The 24,346-nt window shown below is 38.6% G+C and overlaps 1 protein-coding gene across 5 annotated transcripts in view; it reads right to left on the reverse strand.

The window, feature by feature from the left end:
- The window catches only part of NOS1 (nitric oxide synthase 1), a 136,186-nt gene that overhangs the window by 14,980 nt on the left and 96,860 nt on the right, over positions 1 to 24,346 (reverse strand). For all 5 annotated transcript variants that reach the window (XM_075178521.1, XM_075178518.1, XM_075178523.1 and 2 more), the window contains exons 5-19: positions 23,804 to 23,949; positions 22,666 to 22,828; positions 21,844 to 21,935; positions 21,390 to 21,531; positions 20,589 to 20,728; positions 17,611 to 17,785; positions 16,770 to 16,871; positions 16,294 to 16,488; positions 15,948 to 16,033; positions 15,701 to 15,845; positions 13,228 to 13,332; positions 11,851 to 11,909; positions 11,197 to 11,313; positions 9,041 to 9,215; positions 5,404 to 5,542 (exon numbers count right to left, since the gene is read on the reverse strand). In XM_075178521.1, coding sequence (XP_075034622.1) covers positions 5,404 to 5,542; positions 9,041 to 9,215; positions 11,197 to 11,313; positions 11,851 to 11,909; positions 13,228 to 13,332; positions 15,701 to 15,845; positions 15,948 to 16,033; positions 16,294 to 16,488; positions 16,770 to 16,871; positions 17,611 to 17,785; positions 20,589 to 20,728; positions 21,390 to 21,531; positions 21,844 to 21,935; positions 22,666 to 22,828; positions 23,804 to 23,949 — 1,981 coding nt within the window. The remainder of the gene's footprint in view (positions 1 to 5,403; positions 5,543 to 9,040; positions 9,216 to 11,196; positions 11,314 to 11,850; positions 11,910 to 13,227; positions 13,333 to 15,700; positions 15,846 to 15,947; positions 16,034 to 16,293; positions 16,489 to 16,769; positions 16,872 to 17,610; positions 17,786 to 20,588; positions 20,729 to 21,389; positions 21,532 to 21,843; positions 21,936 to 22,665; positions 22,829 to 23,803; positions 23,950 to 24,346) is intronic.

Genomic DNA, 24,346 nt, shown 5'->3' on the forward strand with positions numbered 1-24,346 from the left:
AACCGTCTTATTGCAAAGTTGGCATCCTATCACAGTACCACACTTGAAGTCACTGAGCTCTTCAGAAGGACCCATTTTGTATCACAAATGTTTGCAAATGGATACTGCATGGCTAAATGCTTGACTTTATACATCTCTGATAACGGGTCTGATTGAAACACCTCAATTCAATAATTAACAGGTGTGGCCAAATACTTTTGTCCATATAGTGTACTATAGGGAAATTTTGTAAGCATCTGTAGGATACATGTATATTACTGGATCCACTCATTTATAAATTCATTATGTTTTATGAAATTTGTCAATTGCAACTGCTTGGCCCATTCAATCTTTAGCTTGTATTTTTATTAGTAACCCCACCACTGGTGATATGTTTGGGAACCAACTAGGGATGTGCACCGGCGACTTTTGAGGTCTCGTGTTTTGTGTTTTGGATCCGGATTTTCGTTATTTTTGAGGTTCGGATTTGTCTCGCAAAACACTTGACGAAAGGTCTCGGTTCGGATTTAAGGTTTTGGATTCGGATTTTTTTGGAAAAAAACATAAAAAGTTTAAAAATCAAGTTTTTGGGCTTATTTTCACTCCTAGGCTATTATTAACCTCAATAACATTCAATAACAAGCATTTCCACTCATTTACAGTGTATTCTGAACACCTCACAATATAGTTATTAGTCCAAAACGTTGCAACAAGGTATCTTTCTGGACTGCGTAGAGGAGTGGGTCACCACAATATATATTAAAAATGCTGAACTTTTATGAATCGCACCAATAAATGTACCTGGACTGCGTAGAGGAGTGGGTCACCACAATATATATTAAAAACCCTGAACTTTTATGAATCGCACCAATAAATGTACCTGGACTGCGTAGAGGAGTGGGTCACCACAATATATATTAAAAACCCTGAACTTTTATGAATCGCACCAATAAATGTACCTGGACTGCGTAGAGGAGTGGGTCACCACAATATATATTAAAAACCCTGAAATTTTATGATTCGCACCAATAAATGTACCTGGACTGCGTAGAGGAGTGGGTCACCACAATATATATTAAAAACCCTGAACTTTTATGAATCGCACCAATAAATGTACCTGGACTGCGTAGAGGAGTGGGTCACCACAATATATATTAAAAACCCTGAACTTTTATGATTCGCACCAATAAATGTACCTGGACTGCGTAGAGGAGTGGGTCACCACAATATATATTAAAAACCCTGAACTTTTATGAATCGCACCAATAAATGTACCTGGACTGCGTAGAGGAGTGGGTCACCACAATATATATTAAAAACCCTGAACTTTTATGATTCGCACCAATAAATGTACCTGGACTGCGTAGAGGAGTGGGTCACCACAATATCTTAAAAACCCAGAACTTTTATGAATCGCACCAATAAATGTACCTGGACTGCGTAGAGGAGTGGGTCACCACAATATATATTAAAAACCCTGAACTTTTATGAATTGCACCAATAAATGTACCTGGACTGCGTAGAGGAGTGGGTCACCACAATATATATTAAAAACCCTGAACTTTTATGAATCGCACCAATAAATGTACCTGGACTGCGTAGAGGAGTGGGTCACCACAATATATATTAAAAACCCTGAACTTTTATGATTCGCACCAATAAATGTACCTGGACTGCGTAGAGGAGTGGGTCACCACAATATATATTAAAAACCCTGAACTTTTATGATTCGCACCAATAAATGTACCTGGACTGCGTAGAGGAGTGGGCACTGGGCACCACAATAAAATATATAAAAAACCTTCAACAGGTCTGCATTACACTACACATACGGCTGCTCCTCCATCCTCTCCATCATATACATGTTGGAGTTTTAGCGTGTGACAACCTCTTGTTTTTGATAATGTCAGTGCATTTTGAATATTTTTCAATTTGCCCCACACCACTGAATGTACTTTATCTATGATACGCATCTATCTATCTTGACTGCGTAGTGTGGTGGCCCCGGTACACAATTTGGTACCGAGGCCACAATATAATTAAAAAACCCTCCACGTGTCAGAATTCCACCAAACAAGTATCTGGACTGCATAGTGGGGTGGCCCCGGTACCCAATTTGATACCGGGGCCACAATACCTCCTCCAAACATGGTACAGACAATTCGTCATTGAGATCCCAGACAGACAGGGTCAAAGTGTTATTGTTTGACTTTGTAAACCCAAAAAACTGTCCCAGTTGCACATAGTCGTGCAATGAAGACTGACTTTTTCATTTAAAGGCACCATCTTTCAAGTGTAGTGTTTGTAAGTCTAAGTCATATTATACTTTTGGTAAAATTGGTTTATTTTGTTCCTCTTTATGGTAATTAGTAATAGAATTAAAGTATGAAATAGAATTAAAGTATTAAATAGAATTAAAGTATGAAATAGAATTAAAGTATGAAATAGAGTGGTATATAGAGTTGTAGTGTGGTATAGATAGAGTGGTCCACACAATATAATAATAATAAAACCCTCAACTGGTCTGAATTCCACCAAACAAGTATCTGGACTGCGTAGTGTGGTGGCCCCGGTACACAATTTGGTACCGAGGCCACAATATAATTAAAAAATTGGGCATCAACTGTCACCGTTGTTTAATATCTGATACACCTAAATATGGACTGCACAGTGGAGTGGCCCCGGTAGTAAATTTGGTGCCGGGGCCACAATACCTCCATCAACCCTCTAAATCCCACTCCACTGATGGCGGACACCGGGCGCACGTCTAACACCAACATTGCAGTTACAGCCGCAGTTATACGCTTTGCAATAGGGTGACTACTATCGTATTTTGTGGTCATGGCAAACGACTGTTGGACGGTCAATTGTTTTGTGAAAGACTTAGCGGTCTTACGACTTCCCCTCTGGGAAGATGACCGACTAACAGCAGCAACAGCAGCAGTGGCAGTAGTAGGCGTACCGCTGCAGAATTCCTCGGATGAATCCCGTATTGAGGAGGACTCAGTCTGGCTGCTGACTTGGGCTGCAGGACTGAATCTGATGGAGATTGTGGAGGAAGTTGACGAGGAGGGTGTTGCTGGTGTGTATCCAACTGGACCACGGGATTTAGGTGTCCCTGTACCGATGAGGGTCCTAGCCCCAGTTCCTGAACTAACCACTGAACTATGAAGGTTATTCAGGTGACGTATAAGGGAGGATGTTCCTAGGTGGGCAAGATCCTTACCCCTGCTTATTTGAGCTTTACATAAGCTACATATGGCCATACATTGGTTGTCTGGATTTGGATAAAAATAACTCCAGACCGAAGAGGTGCATTTTTTGGTCTTCTGACCAGGCATGACGATGGGCTTTTTCATCCCATGGACATCAGCTGTTTCCCCCCCTGGTGCCTCATTTACAATAACCACATCACCATCCTCATCATCAAGTTCCTCCACAGCGCCAGCTACATCATCAATAGCCTCCTCCCGAGCCACCTCTTCCCGTACAGTAATGGGAAGGTCAGGCTTGACAACCACCAACATCCTTGGACTCGCCTTGTGGATTTGTGATAATTTCTCTTTAGAAGGCAGAGTTGTTTGCTGTTTTGTTGCTGACAGCATAACTCTCTTCAATTTTTTGTAGGGGGGGGGGGAGGAGGAGGAGGGCTAAGATCCGTGGGTGAAGCTGAACCACTAGTCATGAACACGGGCCAGGGCCTAAGCCGTTCCTTGCCACTCCGTGTCATAAATGGCATATTGGCAACTTTACGTTTCTCCTCAGATGATTTAAAGTTTCTCTTTTTGCTACTTTTTCTTAACTTGGGCTTTTTGGATTTTACATGCCCGGTACTACGAGATTGGGCATCGGGCTTGGAAGACGACGTTGATGGCATTTCATCGTCTATGTCATGACTAGTGGCAGCAGCTTCAGCATTAGGAGGAAGTGGGTCTTGATCTTTCCCTACTTTATCCTCCAAATTTTTGGTCTCCATTATATGTAGCACAAGATACTGCAGAATGTGTGAACTTGGTAATATTGCAGTACCAATGGACTTATACTGCTGGATTGGTTTTGCAAATTTGGTTATAATTATTATATATTTTTTTTTTTTTTTAATTTTTTTTTTTTTTTTTATTTTTAAAAAACTTGGGAATAGTGGGGAAATAACTATGCCCTTAGAAGCACAGAGCACAGGACACAGCACCACTGGACTGAACAGGACACGGCACAGGACCCAGCAGCACTACGGAACTCAGCAGGACAGAGCACAGGACACAGCACCACTGGACTGATACTGCAGAATGTGTAAACTTTGTAATATTGCAGTACCACTGGACTTTTACTGCTGAATGTGTGAACTTGGTAATATTGCAGTACCAATGGACTTATACTGCTGGATTGGTTTTGCAAATTTGGTTATAATTATTATATATATTTTTTTTTTTTTAAATTTTTTATTTTTTTTTACTTTTTTTTAATTTTTTAAAAACTTGGGAATAATGGGGAAATAACTATGCCCTTAGAAGCACAGAGCACAGGACACAGCACCACTGGACTGAACAGGACACGGCACAGGACCCAGCAGCACTACGGAACTCAGCAGGACAGAGCGCAGGACACAGCACCACTGGACTGATACTGCAGAATGTGTAAACTTTGTAATATTGCAGTACCACTGGACTTTTACTGCTGAATGTGTGAACTTGGTAATATTGCAGTACCAATGGGCTTATACTGCAGGATTGGTTGTGCAAATTTTGTGGTAATTAAAAAAAATTAAAGTAGTTTTTGGTATTTTTTAAAAAAACTTTTTTTTATTTTTTTAAACACAGGGGAATATTGGGGAAATAACTATGCCCTTAGAAGCACAGAGCACAGGACACAGCACCACTGGACTGAACAGGACACAGCACAGGACCCAGCAGCACCACTGACCTCAGAAGGACAGAGCACAGCACACAGCACCACTGGACTGATACTGCAGAACACAGCACAGCACAGCACAGCACAGCACAGCACAGAACTAAACAGCACAGAACTAAACAGCACAGAACTAAACAGCACAGAGGACCACCTAACACACCCTCCCTCTACCCTGATCAATGCCCGAGTGAAGATGGCGGCGACTAGCGGGGAATTTATAGGATCCGAGTATCGCGAGATCCGACAACGGGATTATGAGTCAGAGCCTCAGTTTCACTTTTGAATTTGGCGCCAATACCCGGATCTGTCTCGGATCCGACTCGGATCCGCAACGTTCGGGTGGGCTCGGATTTCATAAATCCGAGTGCGCTCATCCCTAGAACCAACAATGGAACATCAGCCCTTATCAGCATAACAGACATCCTTTACTGTCCTCCTGACAGACTCATCATCATAGTGACTAGAAAGCTTACACTTTACACATGTGCAGTGCAATGTGATATTATAACATGTTACCTTGTGTGAGTTCTGGAGCCTCAGCCACAAAGCTGATCCGATACTTGCTCCTCTTCCAGCTGCGGTCATTGCTAATTAGTGAATTGTTGGCTTTCTCAATATTCACATCATCTCCTACACAAAAGACGTCACATGCAGCCTGTATGTGACAAAAAGCCAAAAGTAAGTTTACCTGAGCCAGAAATCACCAGAAAATGAAGCTTTGTGCTTAATATGCTTATGGAGCTAGAAACTCCTGTGGAAACTCTATACTGACATCTGCCAGCTAGATGTATTTCTACCATACTGCAAAATACAAGGGCTGCCCCTAGGCTTTTCTGGTCAGACTCTTACAATCCGACATGTAAATGACAAATGGTTGCCGTAGTATTAGTTCACATGTAATGTAATATAATGTTCTTATAAATATAACGTATCAGAACTAGGTGCCATACAGTGGTCACTTACAAAGCACACAACATCCAAATTGCTAAGCAAAATGCTCTATAGCATAAAGGGGTGGTGAGATGGCAATTTTAGGCATTATCCTTGGCTTGCGAAGGACCGCATGGCCAATTCCCACTTAGCAAAGGGACTCATACTTTTTTTGTATCAGCTCTGAGCTGTGGGAAACCAAGTCTCATCCTGTACTTTTAATAACTTGCATCTTGTGCCTAACGGTTATACTGTGGAACTTCTAGACACTGCCAAATAAAGCTTCCAATACACCAAAGTACACATGTACTACAGGCAACCCTGATGTTCCCCAACTCTTATGATTCATTTAAGCAATAAATGAGACTAAGGAGTATATTTACTAAACTGCATGTTTGAAAAAGTGGAGATGTTGCCTATAGCAACCAATCAGATTCTAGCTGTCATTTTGTAGAATGTACTAAATAAATGATAGCTAGAATCTGATTGGTTGCTAAAGGCAACATATCCACTTTTTCAAACCCGCAGTTCAGTAAATTTAGCACTAGGGGTAAAATTTATCAAGCTGCGGGTTTGAAAAAGTGGAGATATTGCCTATAGCAACCAATCAGATTCTAGTGATCATTTATTTAGTACATTCTACAAAATGACAGCTAGAATCTAATTGGCTGCTGTATGCAACATCTCCACTATTTAAACCCGTAGATAAGTAAATACACCTCAAAATGTTTTCTATATGCATCTAGTATTATTAATGATATAATTATTATTGATATGGACACAATCATACAGTCCCACCCCTCCTATAAACTCTTCATATCATATAAAGGATATTATTAAAAGTACAGATGATGATCAAAAATATCTATTGTAGATATTATAATTAGGGTTTAGTGAGCCCTCCCTGTTCATGAAGAATACAGATATATATTAGTTATTGTATATGAAACCACAGTAGGACCAACAAAAATTTAAAGCACCCTCCTCCAAATAAAAAGTGAATGTGATCAACAATTATATTTGTATTATGACAAGTAAACCTATGAAGAGTCTACAGACACTGATTTATATTTCAGTTAAGCTCACACCGGATTACCAGGAAGCTACAAACATCTGGTCAGTGTCATGTTTAGACTTTTTTTTATTCAGATGAAGGAACGTTATCCTGCCTGTCAGCTCTCCTCTACTGATTTAATATAGAAACGCCTCCAACAAAGAAAATGAAATGTCAATAACAATATGTAAAGTAGCTACAGAAACAGGGAGATTTGGGCTGCTAGTCTGCATCCATACTCAGGTGGGTAGCACTAAATTGTTTGGCTCCATAGCAAAACTTGGGGGTGGGGTCAGCAATACAAGTCCATCTCTTCTGTAGGCCTCGTTCTGTGCTTCAGAGCATGCACTGGTGCTGGTGCATGAGCAGTAAAGCAGCATGCAGTTCTGAAACGGAAAGCTTAACCCACTGCACATGTACAAGCGTCCACGCATGCTCAGAATGCAGAATGGTTGGATCGGCATCTCAGGGCTCCCCTCCTGCTCAGGTCCCACCGCTATTGGACCATCCGCGATGGCCATAGTTCCACCCCTGATCGTACTTCTCAAAGAGCTTTAAATGTATTAGGCTTATGAATGCCACTGATTGTTTGTTAAACAAAGTAGATGACATAGAAACATCTGAGTACACTTGGTATGGATATAAGATGACCACTAAACATTCCATTACTAGCTGATTATACTGAGTGACAGCAAATAAAACTTGGAAATTCCATTCTTAGCACTTAATGTATGCATTTAGCTCCAGAACGAGGGGCAGCACCTAATGGCAGAAAGAGAATTCAAAGCCAAACAGAAAATAACAAAAGTGCAAAGGATCATGGGAAGACACATTAGGAAAGAGACACCTGTTCTTAAGTGCTTAAAAATCATAATGGGTAATGGGAGACATAAAGAGAGGAGAAAATAAAGTGTTATTAACAGTGTCTACTGCACGCCTTACATATACTAATTCAGTAGCATGTAAAGACTGCCTGGAAATCCATTCCTGCTATTTGCAGCATCAGAATTGTTATTTCTGACTTTTTAATTTTTACCTCCTCCCTTCACAGAGAGTATTTTCTACCTAATGCATTTGGCACCTGTGTTCAAATTAGAGGGAGAAGACAAATTCAGAAGCACCCTAACGGTATAACAATACACTGTGAAAAAGATGGAAAATTAAATGGCAATTGCTCCTGTTCACAACATATCAGTATGTAGGCAAGTTCTTATTTGATGTTTTAAAGTCACCAGAGTAGTTTTATGTCTGGGTGGCACAGGAAGTGGTCTTATAAGATGTCACTGTCCTAAAATTGACAAGGATGATTCTCATCAGACAGTGAGGCGTAGAATTTTAAAAATAACAAGAAATGATGCCTAAAGCTGATTATCACCTAGGAAACATTTCTACAAAGTTGGCCCCTACCTGTAGCCGGAGCCCTGGGGTCTTTTCCAGGTGGCTGTTTTTCTTGCAGCTCCTTGTTTCACTCACAGCCCTGGAAGTCCTCCAGCTCACTTCCTCCCTCCACAGCCATTAAAATCTGGGGCCTGATTAATTAAGGAATTAAGGATCTTAACTTGAGAAACTTCTTATTTCAGTCTCCTGGACAAAACCATGTTACAATGCAAGGGGTGCAAATTAGTATTCTGTTTTGCATATAAGTTAAATACTGGCTGTTTTTTCATCTAGCACACAAATATCAACTTTAAATTTCAGTGTAAAAATAAGCTATCAAGTATTTGTGTGCTACATGAAAAAACAGTCAATGTTAAACTTATGTGCAAAACAGAATACTAATTTGCACCCCTTGCATTGTAACATGGTTTTGTCCCGGAGACAGAAATAAGGATCCTCTTTATTTAAGATCCTTAATGAATCAGGCCCCTAGTATACTCATAGAATTCTCCAGATTGCTCATCCCATCCTTTGTCATCACTGTAATATATACTTTTTAAGTTTCCCAAGTTAAGATCCTTAATGAATCAGGCCCCTGGTTATCAAAATGAATTTGCTGGTTTTGCATGTATCAGCCTCAGGGCTCTGATTAGGGAGGAAAAATGTTTCCTCTGTAGCAGCGCAGCTTTAGGACAATTGTGCACTATGGGAATAAACATGTTCCTCACTGGGAACTGGTCACTAGTTTCTATGTGCAGGGAGTAGGCAGCAGCCATTGATAAAACAAGTTACCTTAAACACTTTTTTAGCCCAAGTTCTGAAAGATTCCTCTTGTCCACATAGTTCATCTCCTTCCCCCATTTTCATGATTCGTTCTCCCCCCATCTCTTCCAGCAGAGTATCCACAGCTCGGGCAAAGGCACAGAAGTGAGGATAAGCTCGAGAGCCAAGTCCAAAGACTGAGAATCTACAGTAATATAAGATATTCAACTGAGAACACAAAATACTGCAAAATATTAAATACTAAATATAAATATTAAATATTAAATTAAATAGAAGAGTCTTTTCTGCACATATATTAACAATGTGGCATGTGCAACATTATAACGCAAGGTGACACATATTCATAATGGGATTAGGACCTCATTTAGAGTAGTCATAGTGGTGGTGTATACGGTGGTATGTCATACTGCCACTTATCCTGCTGCATTCATTGTAAAACTATCAAATTTAATTCACTTACATTCACATTACATTTTTATACTGCCACTCCTCAGAGGAGGGGGCACTAGCCAGCTATGGGCCCTGGTGCAGGGAAGCTGGTAGGAGGGAACCGGGGCCCACAGCTTGCTAGTTCCCCATTACCTCCATGGGCCCCGGTGCACGACACCTGCTTCACCAATGGTAGTTCCACCACTGCCACAACTAAATGTCCACTTTAAGCACTAGAGATACACACATTTTACAAGTTGTAAATATTTTCATATCATAGACTTGGTCCCCTTATGCCTTGAGAGGTGGAACAGGGGTGGGTAAGGTCAGACAAACGTAACCTCATCACAGTAAGGGCGTATCCACATAAGTGCCACAAATAATGATGATGATAACCACCAGACAACTATCTAGTCGCTTCTGATTGGCTACTTGCATATTGACCTCTTCAGCTGATGGTATTTCATTCACTAGCATCACAGCTATATTATATCAAGTTGCTGCAGTATCGGCGCATTACTTATTTGTCATTTCCATTCGGGCTACTGGAGGAAATAAGATTCTCATTTGATTTTTAAATGATTAAACAATGGATGAGGAGGTGTTTATATTTAAATATATTTTGTATGGAAAATGTAACCATCACACTCTTTAAGACCCTGCTAATTTTCCCTCTAATTATTGGTAGGCTCTTATAGCAACTTACATGTAGTCTGCAATTAGATCTACATTACACTTAATATAATAGTTTTGGTGTTAGGAAGATTAGATCTGGCCAGAGCCCAATTAACCTATTGGTCTTTGTGGGCTACAGCCCAGGGGCCTTGGGCAGCTGGGGGTCCTAACAAATATTTTAATGTAATACTGTCTGCGATCGGGTCGAGGGTGGCCTCCAATTCATTCTAGGCAGGTGCAGCTAACAGCAACTCTGATGCTGTCAGCTGCCCTGCCGTCCATGCAGCCGAGGTGCACAGCACGCTGCTAGAGAGAAGGTCTCGTGAGACTCATAGTCATGTGAGATCAGCGCTGCCCACCACGCCCACACGGCACTCGCCTAAATTTCTGATGTCTTTGGGCAGCCTCCCTGCTCTGAATGTGGAAGTGCTCACACTAAGTCTTTCTTATCCAGGCTGTGTTACTATCAAGTCTAATTGTGCATGTCCCTGTGACTCTTCAGTAAAAGAGCCTTTCCTAAGAGAGTGTAAGATTAAATTGCTTGGATATGTTGGCTCAGATATGTTTCAGGACAAATTACATTCCACTGTTTTGTACATTTTGTAAAGAACAGATAATAGACTGGCTAAAGGGAGACTATAGATAGATAGATATTTCCAAAACACAATATAAACACATGTGGCTCCTCTGAAAGAAATAAATAAATAAAAGATAATGTCCACAAACTTATAATTTCAAAATGATAGCAAAATAAAGCCTAAATCCCTGTCTAATAAAATGCAAAACAATAATTATGTTGGTAAAAGAATGACTAAATTCCAGGTGTAAACAATGCACCACATCTGTTTCTCAAAGCACATTGTATAAGTGTGTATTGTACTGACTGGTCATTGGTTTCTAGTATGTGACACATTGTACAATATAACACTCAATATATAGATATATACCCATAATATTGGGTAAGTAAATAGTTGAAATAGTAGCAATCAGTTTAGCAACATTGCAAATATTAAAATGTTAGCCAAGGTCATGTAGCTACATAAAGAATATCCAACTCTTACCTAACATTAGCTAAAGGACCTGCGCTTCCAAAATTATCTCTGGGTCCTGTTTCGTCACCTGATGACTTCCGAGCATCGGCTGAAGAGGAAACACTGTTAAATCGCACCTTGTAGCTCCTACAGACAGATAAATTAATATTATTAGTGATATCATTGCAATGTACACTTTACAGTCACCACAAGGGATCACTTGCTTTCTTAACGACAAACCTTTTTGTGCACACAAACATTTCTCGATTCAATCTTTGAACTTAGTCTAGTCATATCTGGATGACTCAAGAGTAATTATTTGTGAAACCCAATTAACATGATTTCCGAAACATACATCAACAAACTGTCTAATAAATGTCTCATCAAAATTTGACATGTTTTGCTATGGCAGCCAAAGGGTGACTAAAGACACACACACACACACACACACACACACACACACACACACACACTCTCTCTCTCTAGCTCTCTCTCTCTTTCTGTCACTCTCTCTCTCTCTCTGTCTCTCTCTCTCTGTCTCTCTCTGTTTCTCTCTCTGTCTCTCTCTCTGTCTCTCTCTCTCTGGGGTATGAAATGGGCTTTGTGGAATACTGTGTTCCGTGCTGCCTCTCCTCCCAACTCCTAGTCCCTAACTTGTTAAGCTCTCGTCTAATGTAAACTCACTTTCTTTCCTCCAAATTAGAATTGGGATGTCTCATGTCCATCAGAGCACAGCCAAATTTCTGCAAAGGACACAGTAAAAACACTTAAACTGATTATATATATATTGTTATAAAAAGCATTATTCAATCATTATTTATTGCTAGATTGTATATTTATTTACATTACAGATATGTTAGCCATAAGCACACTCAAACAAGAGACAGAGTTTTAGTGACCGACAGGCAGAAACCAAGAGCTATGATTAATTCATGTGTTGTATGAGGGCAGAGCAGGGGCCTCAGGAGGGTAATCTGGTATTGCCTGTCCCCCCTCACAATGGAGCCCGGTAGCGGCCCTCCCCCTTCTTTGGCAGCCTCAAATGGGTTCTGAACCCACCCACACTCAAAAGAGGCCGTGGAGGTGGAGCGGCCTAGCTGAGCCCTCCACCGTCTCCCACATTTTCTAAGTTAGCATGGCAGTACGGTGGCTTAGTGGTTAGCTCTTCTGCCTCACAGCGCTGGGGTCATGAGTTCAATTCCCGACCATGGCCGTGGAATTTGTATGTTCTTCCCGTGTTTGCGTGGGTTTCCTCCGGGTGCTCCGGTTTCCTCCCACACCCCAAAAACATACTGATAGGTTAATTAGCTGCTATTAAACTGTCCTTAGTATCTCTTGGTCTGTGTGTCTTTGTTAGGGGATTTAGATGGTAAGCTCCAATGTGGCAGGGACTGATGTGAGTGAGTTCTCTGTACAGCGTTGCGGAATTAGTGGTGCTATATAAATTAATAGATGATGATGATGATGAATTTACTTTCCCCCAAGCTCCACATTTTTTGTTTTCTTTAGATCATCTGCCAAATGTTGGTATAACATCAGTTGCTTAGAATATGGTAAAGCATGTGTTTTTCTTGTTATTATGTTTGTGTGTTTCCTAATAAGTATAATATTTGAAACCTTATAAGCAGAAATAGAAACAAGACAATGTTATACGCTGTAGTATTACCATAATATTAATTTTGAACATCACAAGCATTAATTCTATAACTTGTGTGGGGAAAGAAGGATTCCGTAAATTTTGTATATCTTAAAGAACATTTAAATTGAGACTAAAAGAATAAAAAAATGTACAATTGTTTTCTACAACCTGATGTTAAGCCATACCTGCCAGGACATGCGGAGGGGAGTTCTGCCAATTGGGGCATGGTGGGACTAACTGGCTTCTTACCACTGTGCTCACCATAGTGTAATGATGGAATTTGTGGCTTTTACCAACCACCTATTTTCTCAGTAAACAATGGAGGGGGGTATGAGTGTGTACAGTGCACGTTTACTAGTTTAGGAATTTTTCCCTCAAAGGCCAATACTCTAAATATAGTCCATTATATGTGTGTTTCATACCTCTCCATTTTCTGGTGGATCTCCATTTCCAAAGGTGCTTGTCACCACCAAGACTAGAGTTTCATGCTCTAAATGTACAATGTCATACTCATCCAATGACATCACCTGCAGTGAAAAATATTTAGTAACAAATGTACAATGAAGGAGAAACCTGATGAATGAATAAATAAATAATTCATTTTTTTAGGATAAAACATTTTAATGTACATATGGTGAGATCCAATGGAAGACATAACAGATATCTCCTTACTATATATGGTTAGATTACAATGGCACAATTCTTGCTCTGAGAGAATGATGTTCAATTACATTGTTTGTCTAAGAGACATATTCTACATATGTAGTTTCCAGGACTATCTTAACACAGGAGACAATTCATCTAATCATATTTTGCCGATGAGCGTCTATCTTAATGAAGAACATTTCTGAATGAGGATAGACTGAGCACTCTTCTCACTCTATCTTACATGAGAGCAGTCTTCTCAGTCTATCTTACAGGAGAGCAGTCTTCTTAGTCTATCTTACAGGAGAGCAGTCTTCTTAGTCTATCTTACAGGAGAGCAGTCTTCTCGGTCTATCTTACAAGGAGCACTCTTCTTAGTCTATCTTACATGAGAGCACTCTTCTCAGTCTATCTTACATGAGAGCACTCTTCTCAGTCTATCTTACAGAAGAGCACTCATCTCAGTCTATCTTACAGGAGAGCACTCTTCTCGCTCTATCTTACAGGAGAGCACACTTCTCGCTCTATCTTACAGGACAGTACACTTCTCGCTCTATCTTACAGAAGAGCCATCTTCTCAGTCCATCTTACTGCAGACCATTCTTCTCAATCTATCTTACAAGGAGCACTCTTCTCAGTCTATCTTACTGCAGACCATTCTTCTCAATCTATCTTACAAGGAGCACTCTTCTCAGTCTATCTTACAGGAGAGCACTCGTCTCACTCTATCTTACAGGAGAGCAGTCTCCTCGGTCTATCTTACAGAAGAGCACTCTTCTCAGTCTATCTTACAGAAGAGCACTCTTCTCGCTCGATCTTACAATATAGTACACTTCTCGCTCTATCTTACAGAAGAGCCATCTTCTCAGTCCATCTTACTGCAGACCATTCTTCTCAATCTATCCTACAAGAGAGCACTCTTCTCAGTCTATCTTACATGAGAGCACTCGTCTCACTCTATCTTACAGTAGAGCTCTCTTCTCACTCTATCTTACAGGAGAGCACACTTCTCGCTCTATCTTACAGGAGAGCTCTCTTCTCACTCTATCTTACAGGAGACCATTCTTCCCATTCTATCTTACAGGAGACCATTCTTCTCACTCTATCTTAAAGGAGAACATTTTTTTCATTCTATCTTACAAGACAGCAGTCTCATCACTCTATCTTAAAGGAGAGTAGTCTTCTCCCTCTTTCTTACACGAGACACTCTTTTCACTCTATCTTACAGTAGAGCATTCTTCTCACCCTATCTTATAGAAGTTTCCTCTTCTCAGTCTATCTTACAGGAGAGCACTCATATCAGTCTATCTAACAGGAGAGCACTCGTCTCACTCTATCTTACAGGAGAGCACTCGTCTCAGTCTATCTTACAGGAGAGCACTCTTCTCGCTCTATCTTACAGGAGAGCAGTTTTCTCAGTCTATCTTACAAGAGAGCACTCTTCTCAGTCTAACTTGCAGGATAGCACTCTTCTCAGTCTATCTTACAAGAGAGAACTCTTCTTAGTCTATCTTACAGGAGACCATTCTTCTCACTCTATCTTATAGGAGAACAATTTTTTTATTCTATCTTACAAGACAGCAGTCTCATCACTCTATCTTAAAGGAGAGTAGTCTTCTCCCTCTTTCTTACAGGAGACACTCTTTTCACTCTATCTTACAGTAGAGCATTCTTCTCACCCTATCTTATAGGAGTTCACTCTTCTCAGTCTATCTTACAGGAGAGCACTCATCTCAGTCTATCTAATAGGAGAGCACTCGTCTCACTCTAGCGTACAGGTGAGCACTCTTCTCAGTTTATCCTACAGGGGAGAGTTTTTTGTGCTTTCTTTTACAGGAAATCACTTTTCTTGCTCTATCTTACATGGTCTAAGGATTAAGCTGTCCCAATTATGGTTATTATTATTCCATAAACAGACAACATTTATATCTACACCAAACAAAATAGATGTATTTTTTTGGCATAAGTCTGTCTTACAGAGGTCAATCTAGGACTTTATCTTAGAGGGCATTAGAACTCTAATCTTATAGAAAGCAATTTTAGGATTCTGTGCTACAGCAGGATTAATGAAGGGTAAACTGTAGTTTCCTAGTAATCCAAAGACATTTTCCTTAATTCATATATTTCAGTTACCAGTTTGTTTGTGTATGTGTAACTGTTGTCTGGCATAGATAGCTCAATGCATGTCTTGATGTTGTCACACAGTGTCACAAAGCACAACAGAATGAAAGCTATACAATAATATATTACCTTTGCATCAAAGGCATGCTTGAATATTTCACATAAAGTTTTTGCATAGGCTTCAGATTTCCCAGTCTCTGTCGCATAGAGAATTGTAGCTTTTACTCTTTTTGCCATTGCTTGTCCCATTAATTTAGCTGAAAATTTAACTGCCCTGTAGGTGAAACATAGCAGATGCCATTATAATAAACAATTACAGAACACAATCAGCTTGTACTGTCAGATCTCAGAGAGGCTGCTGAAATGTATTACTCACTTGGCCAACTTCTTGAATCCAATGGCTCGTTTCTTGGTTGGAGTACCATTAACTCCTTTCCATATGTGAGTGTTCCAGGGATCAGGCTGTACATGGAAAAGATCTATTTAATGCTGCTTCTCTTGCTGTAGGTTTATATATACAGAATAATCTACTCATTACAGTTTTTATATGGAGATTACAAGTCTTCGAAGAGTGCCATTATCATTTAAAGGCACAAAGCTCTAGGCTTGGTACTTAAATTAATGTGCTTTACCTGAGGCAAGCTTATTATCATGCCATTGTAACTGAGCACAATCCTAAATCTCAGCTTGTACTTGTTAATTTAATTTACAAAGCACAATACCTGATATTCAAAGGAAGGCGTGAGACGATAATTGAGCATTTCTTGGTGAAATACAGGAGTAATGCTTCCAGACATTGGAGGTACAATCCAAACCCAGTCTGCCGGACAGCCGCCACGACACCGGTATTCATTTTCCATGTGTTTAATGAAGGACTCAGTAGCGGAGTGATGGTCTACGATTGTTATTTTATCACTCTGGGGAAAAAAACAGACGACATTGTATTATGATGAAGAAATGCACTTTGCTATAATTTTTAATTATTATAAATCATGTGTGGTTCATGAGGTGGATTTAATGGCTAGAGCATAGTGTATGTGAATGTCAACAGCTGGGTTGTCCACTTGTCGATAAATTGCTATAAGTACAACCTTACATAACATTATACGGTCATTATCATCTAGTATACTCATAGAATTCTCCAGATTGCTCATCCCATCCTATGTAATCACTATAATATATACTTTTAATGACCTACCTGAAAACTGTACAGAACGGCAATGTTAATTTCCACCAGCGCTTGGTCTTTCCATAGTGAGGACATTTTTCTTGTGTCCAGATTCATTCTTTTGGCGACTTCCTGCAGGAAATATATTACTAAATAAGATCTGTCCCAATGATAAATTATTGCATTTTCAGAAAGCTGTGCCTGGATTATTTTAGCACACTTGAACAAGTTGAACAATAACATTAGCTTTTATTTCATGATTCCTTCAACTGAGTAATGCTTATAGCTGTCTCCAACAGGTCACTATGTATGTGTTTGTCTATCTTTCTCTTACTTGCACAATAGCTTCCAAAAAATAGTGAATACATCCCAGAAGGCACAGATGAGTGTGTACAGTTAGGCTAAGCATGGATTTACTATTTTGTACACCAAGACCACTTATATATATACACAATATCCAAAATCTTTATGAAAATTGTAATATTAAAGACATTATAGCCTATATAGTATTTTCCACTAAGAGCTAAGATTGTACACACAGTTAACAATGACAATATCAATTTCAATCCATTCAAGTGGCACATGTAAACAATAAACATTACGATGATCAAAGATAGTTTGTAATTGAAAATATAAGCTAACATAATGTGGCATCAAACGCAAACCATCGAGTTTAAAATTCTAAAAATGTGTTCTAGACAGAATCCTGTTGATCTCCGTAGTACATAGGAAAATACCTACTTTTAGTTACTGATATAAAAAAAAATAAGAAAATCTGATGTATTTTACATTACTTCAAGCAACATGTAAAATGTGTTATGCAATTATCTAATGCTGCCAAAAGGTGGAGCTCTTTACCAGGCCACAGTACCTCCAGTATGTTATAGCGGGAGTTGTCACAGTAATCTCGAACTCCAATTTCAGTCCCCATGTACCATCCACTGAAAGGACATGCAGTAAACTCAATGCCTCCGATTTCTAGTAGCAGGCTCGATACAGCCGGCAATCCATACCACTTTAGATCCAAGTCTTTAAACCACTCAAATCTGAAGACAAAAAACAATATCATGGTGGAGTTAAATTGTAGAAAAAATCCTCACACAACATTAGCATTGTAGTAACATCTGCCCTGTTTGTTTATATTGCTATACTACATATCAATCCCAGTTCTCGAAGTCCCCTCAGAGGGGGAAATCTTGGTACAAGCTGACTTGTTAATCAATAGTAATTTATTTAGATGTATCGGTACTTAACCAGAAACACTAATCGGAGGAAATCATTTTGTTTGGTACCTTTAACTTCCTGTTTGTGGCCGTGGTTTTGCTAAGTTTTTTTTTATTCTTGGAACTTTATAGCAAGGCATTACCAAATATGTTGGGCAGTTGTCTGCCCACATAAATGAAAAAGTAAATTTGTATAATTTACAAGTTTGTTTTCATAAGCTGATAATTTTTACACATCTGCAATATGTTGCAATATAGCAGCAAAATCAACCAAACATGTAAACAATAACAAGTAATATAAAAGTAACCTGCAATAATATAGGCTTTTCCATTCAGACGTGTTTTTAAGACATTGTGAGTAAATAATTAAAGATTACAACTAGGTGCATCAATGAAATAAAGGAAAGTCACTTTAGAACGGCACTACTGTCTTATAAAAAGTGGTTGTACAAGGACCTCCATCCACCTCACCACAAGCTGGAGCTTTGGGGGCTGAAACACTCCCCCATGGCTCTGACAAATCAATTTAGGTTGTCAACTTAAAATGGCAGCGGAGATGGTGTGTGCAGGCGGACCAATCACAAGCTGGTTCTCGATCAGGGCTATAAGATGATTGGAGGAGCCTGCAAAAGATGGCTGCACAGAGGTGGTAGAACAGCTTTAACTCCTGTACCTCTTCTATAATGTAATATAAGAATTTGTACAGACTCCAATTATTTCAATTTAATTAAAAAGGCATTACTATAGTAAATATGACATTATAATGGTGCGTTCACTCCATGAGAAACTGAGGACATTAGAAGTCACATCATATAGCTGTGACCTGTATATAAGTACCCAAATAATTAACTGTAGGTTATAGATTATCACCTATATAACTGTAGGTTATACATGATCACCTATATAACTGTAGGTTATACATGATCACCTATGTAACTGTAGGCTATACCTTATCACTTATATAACTGTAGGTTATACATTATCACCTATATAACTGTAGGTTATACATTATCACCTATATAACTGCAGGTTGTACATTATCTCCTATATAACTGTAGGTTATACATTATCACCTATATAACTGTAGGTTATACATTATCACCTATATAACTGCAGGTTGTACATTATCTCCTATATAACTGTAGGTTATACATTATCACCTATATAACTGCATGTTGTACATTATAAACTATATAACAGTAGGTTATACATTATCACCTATATAACTGCAGGTTATACATTATCATCTATATAACTGCAGGTTATACATTATCATCTTTATAACTGCAGGTTATACATTATCACCTATATAACTGCAGGTTATACATTATCACCTATATAACTGAAGGTTGTACATTATCAACTATATAACAATAGGTTATACATTATCATCTATATAACTGTAGGTTATACATTATCACCTATATAGCTGTAGGTTATACATTATCACCTATATAACTGCAGGTTATACATTATCATCTATATAACTGTAGGTTATACATTATCACCTATATAACAGTAAGTTATACATTATCACCCATATAACTGCAGGTTATACATTATCACCTATATAACTGCAGGTTGTACATTATCAACTATATAACAATAGGTTATACATTATCATCTATATAACTGTAGGTTATACATTATCACCTATATAGCTGTAGGTTATACATTATCACCTATATAACTGCAGGTTATACATTATCATCTATATAACTGTAGGTTATACATTATCACCTATATAACTGCAGGTTATACATTATCATCTATATAACTGCAGGTTATACATTATCACCTATATAATTGCATGTTGTACATTATAAACAATATAACAGTAGGTTATACATTATCACCTATATAACTGCAGGTTATACATTATCATCTATATAACTGCAGGTTATACATTATCACCTATATATCAGCAGGTTATACATTATCATCTATATAACTGCAGGTTATACATTATCACCTATATAACTGCAGGTTGTACATTATCAACTATATAACAATAGGTTATACATTATCTCCTATATAACTGTAGGTTATACATTATCACCTATATAACAGTAAGTTATACATTATCACCTATATAACTGCAGGTTATACATTATCATCTATATAACTGTAGGTTATACGTTATCACCTATATAACAGTAAGTTATACATTATCACCTATATAACTGCAGGTTATACATTATCATCTATATAACTGTAGGTTATACATTATCACCTATATAACAGTAAGTTATACATTATCACCTATATAACTGCAGGTTATACATTATCAACTATATAACTGCAGGTTGTACATTATCAACTATATAACAATAGGTTATACATTATCTCCTATATAACTATAGGTTATACATTATCACCTATATAGCTGTTAGTTATACATTATCACCTATATAACTGCAGGTTATACATTATCATCTATATAACTGTAGGTTATACGTTATCACCTATATAACAGTAAGTTATACATTATCACCTATATAACTGCAGGTTATACATTATCATCTATATAACTGTAGGTTATACATTATCACCTATATAACTGTAGGTTATACATTATCCCTTATATAACTTCATGAGTTGTGGTGGGTTTTTCTATAAGACATACTTTGGGTGCCGAATTTGGACCTCCATAATCATTTCCGGGGGGATCTCAAAAAGTTCAGGGTCATTGCCTTCTGCTTGAAGAACAAGAGGGAGGACATCAAAACGGCCTCGTGGAGCTTTCCATCCTTGCTGAATGCAAATCTGCCAACAGAAATAATCCCAAGTGATGACTCTAGTATATATATATAACAGAAGTATCAACAACAAGAAAAAAACTAAATATTCCTCATCTAGGTTTCATATGTCTTGTAATGTAATATAATTCTCTCTTTTTCCATATACAGAGGAGGGGTTCTTCATCTTTGTGGGTCACATTAGGCCTATGAATCAGTTGTGAAACACATGGGTACGTTGGGAACCAGTCATTCATTTATCTTTAATTATTGTACATTAGGCTGCAAGAAACATTTATTGCTTTCGTTAAAATATAACTGGTAATTAGTGGGGAACTGCAGGTTAGGAACCCCTAAGCCAGACCAGAGTTCCTCATATTTGTGCATCATTTATCCTCTTATGATTGCTATTGTGTAGTAATTTATCACACATATCCCCTAAAGTCTTTACATTTTTTCCAAATACCTGCAAATGTATATAAATGTTTGGCAAATAGCCCTTTATGTACTTAAATGTTTAAAAATATACCCCCTTTATAAGGGTGTGTTCATTGTTTATGTATTAAACGGTTATTTTGAGTCTAATGTAACTGGTGGCAGTACCCATTAAATCTATCGTACCTACTCCTGGGGCTACATGCATCAAATGTTGTAGACCAACCATCCCTGAGATCTGTGCTTGTTATTACCTCCGTCAGCTCTACATTGGCCGGGTCTCCCAGCACTGAGCCGTCAGGCTGTTTGTATCCTGCATAACGGATGATCTGAGTGTTCCAGATCCTGAAGTCATGTTTCCCATCAGTCCTTTGGGGGAAGATAGTGATTGCTGATCTGTGAAGAGACATCAGGCCGGCTCCCATTAGAGACCGTCAGAGTGGTCTGCAGGGAAATATGTGCTACAGTGGACGTACGCTGTATAAATATGACATGAGGGGGGATTTATGAAAGGTTTCCCGCAGGTAACTGTGAAGAAAATCTGGTGTTCCCGTGGAAACCAGATGTTTGCTATCATTTTCTAAACTGGACTAGAAATATGACAGCTAAACGCTGCCTTGGCTACACTGTTAATTGTAGAACAGTTTTCAGAAATGTCCCCAGTATTTTCCATATGCAATCTGTAATATGAACATTGGGTAGTCTCACCTAAGGTTGCCTTTGTTGGTGGCATACTTGATGTGATTGCAGATGTAATTGTACATTCCATGGGCACTGGTACAGTCTCGAGCATCAAAGACCTAGGACAATAAAATAGCACATTAACACTGTACACAAGACATGCGTTATGTACAGATACATCTCTTACACAAGAGAGCGAACATGGAATTTAATGCAAACAAAGAATCACTCAGAAAAATGTTAGTCATCTGCCTATCACCTTATGGGTGACATGAAGTAAAACTCATACTTGCCAACTCTCCCGGAGTGTCCGGGAGACTCCCGAAATTCGGGTAGGTCTCCCGGACTCCTGGCAACTTGCTGTCAAAATGATGCGATTCGCAGTGAATTGCGTTATTTTGGCCCCTCCCCGCGACAAAAATGGCATTTTGTCGCGGGGGCGGGGCAAAAATGCTGCGATTCACCGCACCCCACCCCTCCCGCCCTCCAATCACACCACCCTGCCCGGGATCTCCCGGAATGAAGTTTTAAAAGGTTGGCAAGTATACGTAAAACAGTGTGGTATCGCTTTTTAATTTGACATATTTCTATATAGACTAAATACAGAACATTGATCTAAGCTTTAGATCAAGCAAATATCACTTTGAAGCTCCCTGATCACCCAATACAAATATTGGCCATAGGGTTTTTTGTCCTTAATAGTCTCTTTCTCATAAACGTATAAACCACTATGTAAACTACAGAATAAAGGAGCCGCTACTATGAGTACTACAGATTGGGGTTAGTAAAAGCTTAATATCTACATATTTCAGCTGGTGTACAGTAGTTCTGCATAGGAAAGAGCCTCACCTGCAGTTTGGACCACTGGATTCTCCCCACGCAGCGAGCTGCATTGCGCCACGCGTGTTTAGCTCCATATATAAGCTCAGTGTCTCTGAGCTGGTAGGTATCTGTGGCTTCTATCTCCATTCTAACTTCTTCCATTCTTTCTAAGTGAGCCTTGGAGCCAAATCTTCAAGAAAAATAAAGAGAAATTAATAATCTAATTTAAAAAATATGTATTACAGCCTCCATGAAAATTAATGGGAAAATCATAGCATCCTGGTAATTTTGCTTATACATTCAAAGATCGATAGATGAGACTGTGAGAGTAATTTACTGATAATGCTCAAAGGTGTAATATTAGCCATTGTAGCCAGTCAGCAATTATCTTTTATCTGTCTAGGACAGGTCAGACAGTGACTGCACATCTGATTGGTTGCAAGGGCTTTAGTGCAGACCTTGAGCAATGTTAGGAAATAGGTAACAGCCGAATGTGGGTGCCAGCTAGATGCAGTAATACTTGTGTTTTTATACACAAATGTTAATACAAGGAGTTAATTACTCACTGAAGATAACTTGAAGGAACGGAGATTGAGCATCTTTGGAAGCATTTGGTGAGTTTTTGTAGCTGTGCTACACAGACAGATTTTTAGACTACCTCAAAACTGTGGGCAATAGTCCAGACTTATGCTCAGTTTAGGTGTATTTTATAGAGGAAGTAACAGGAGCACATAAATGAATAGACAAAAACAAAAACAACCTAGATGTAAAATTGCAGCACTTAAATTACAGATTGGCAGCTGTTTCCATACTGTCAAGAGTTATATAATACATTAAAGGACAGATGAGCAGTATCTTAGGAGAAAAACGGAAACAAAAATAAATTTAGAGGGTGGTCCACGTGGAATATTAAAGGGATTTTTTTTACTTCCACCATATGCAATTGCAGATGGGCGCGCAGACATGCAATTCAGTCATGGACCAAAACTCAACAAAACATCAAAAAAAAAGTGTCTGCTCATAAAGACCACAAAAACACAGAATGGGGCTGTGCCCTGTAGTAAAAAAAAGGCACAAAGTACTTCTGAAAAATGTGTTTTTGTAAATAACACCCACTATCTGTACTTTAACCATCAAAACTGCCATGTACTAAAGACTATGTTACCTTTTAATTGAAGTGTAATATTGGTCAATGAATTCCTTGGCAAGGGGAAGAAGCTGTCCTTTAGGGCGTATATCTTCTGGTTTACGGACAATCTGTGAAGGAGTCATGACGGACCCCATACAGAGCTGCTCTGTACAAGGCGTAGGCTAAAAGACAAGTATAATTAAGTGTAAAATTATATTGCAGCTCTTTTTAATTAAAATCATGTGTGTTATTAGTAGCTTACCAACATTAGTGTATACATCATATACTTAGTATAGCATGCCTGATAAATTTGCATATAAATCTTTTCTACCTTAATTATCCCTTGCACATATAAAGTATGTTTGTCATTTTCTTATATTGCAAGTTGTATTGGTGTACACATTGTGTGTGGTAAGGGATATAGAATGAAAATCCCAATGGGATAATATAGGGACGGATGTGAATGACTACATATTCTCTGTGCAATGCTGTGTAATATGATTGATGTATAAAAAAGCCATGATAATGAAAATAATTTATTGGTGACCAGAAGTCTGCCACCGTGTATCATCATCTTTA

Source organism: Mixophyes fleayi, chromosome 1 (genome assembly GCF_038048845.1).
Source record: "Mixophyes fleayi isolate aMixFle1 chromosome 1, aMixFle1.hap1, whole genome shotgun sequence".
Lineage (NCBI taxonomy): Eukaryota > Metazoa > Chordata > Amphibia > Anura > Limnodynastidae > Mixophyes > Mixophyes fleayi.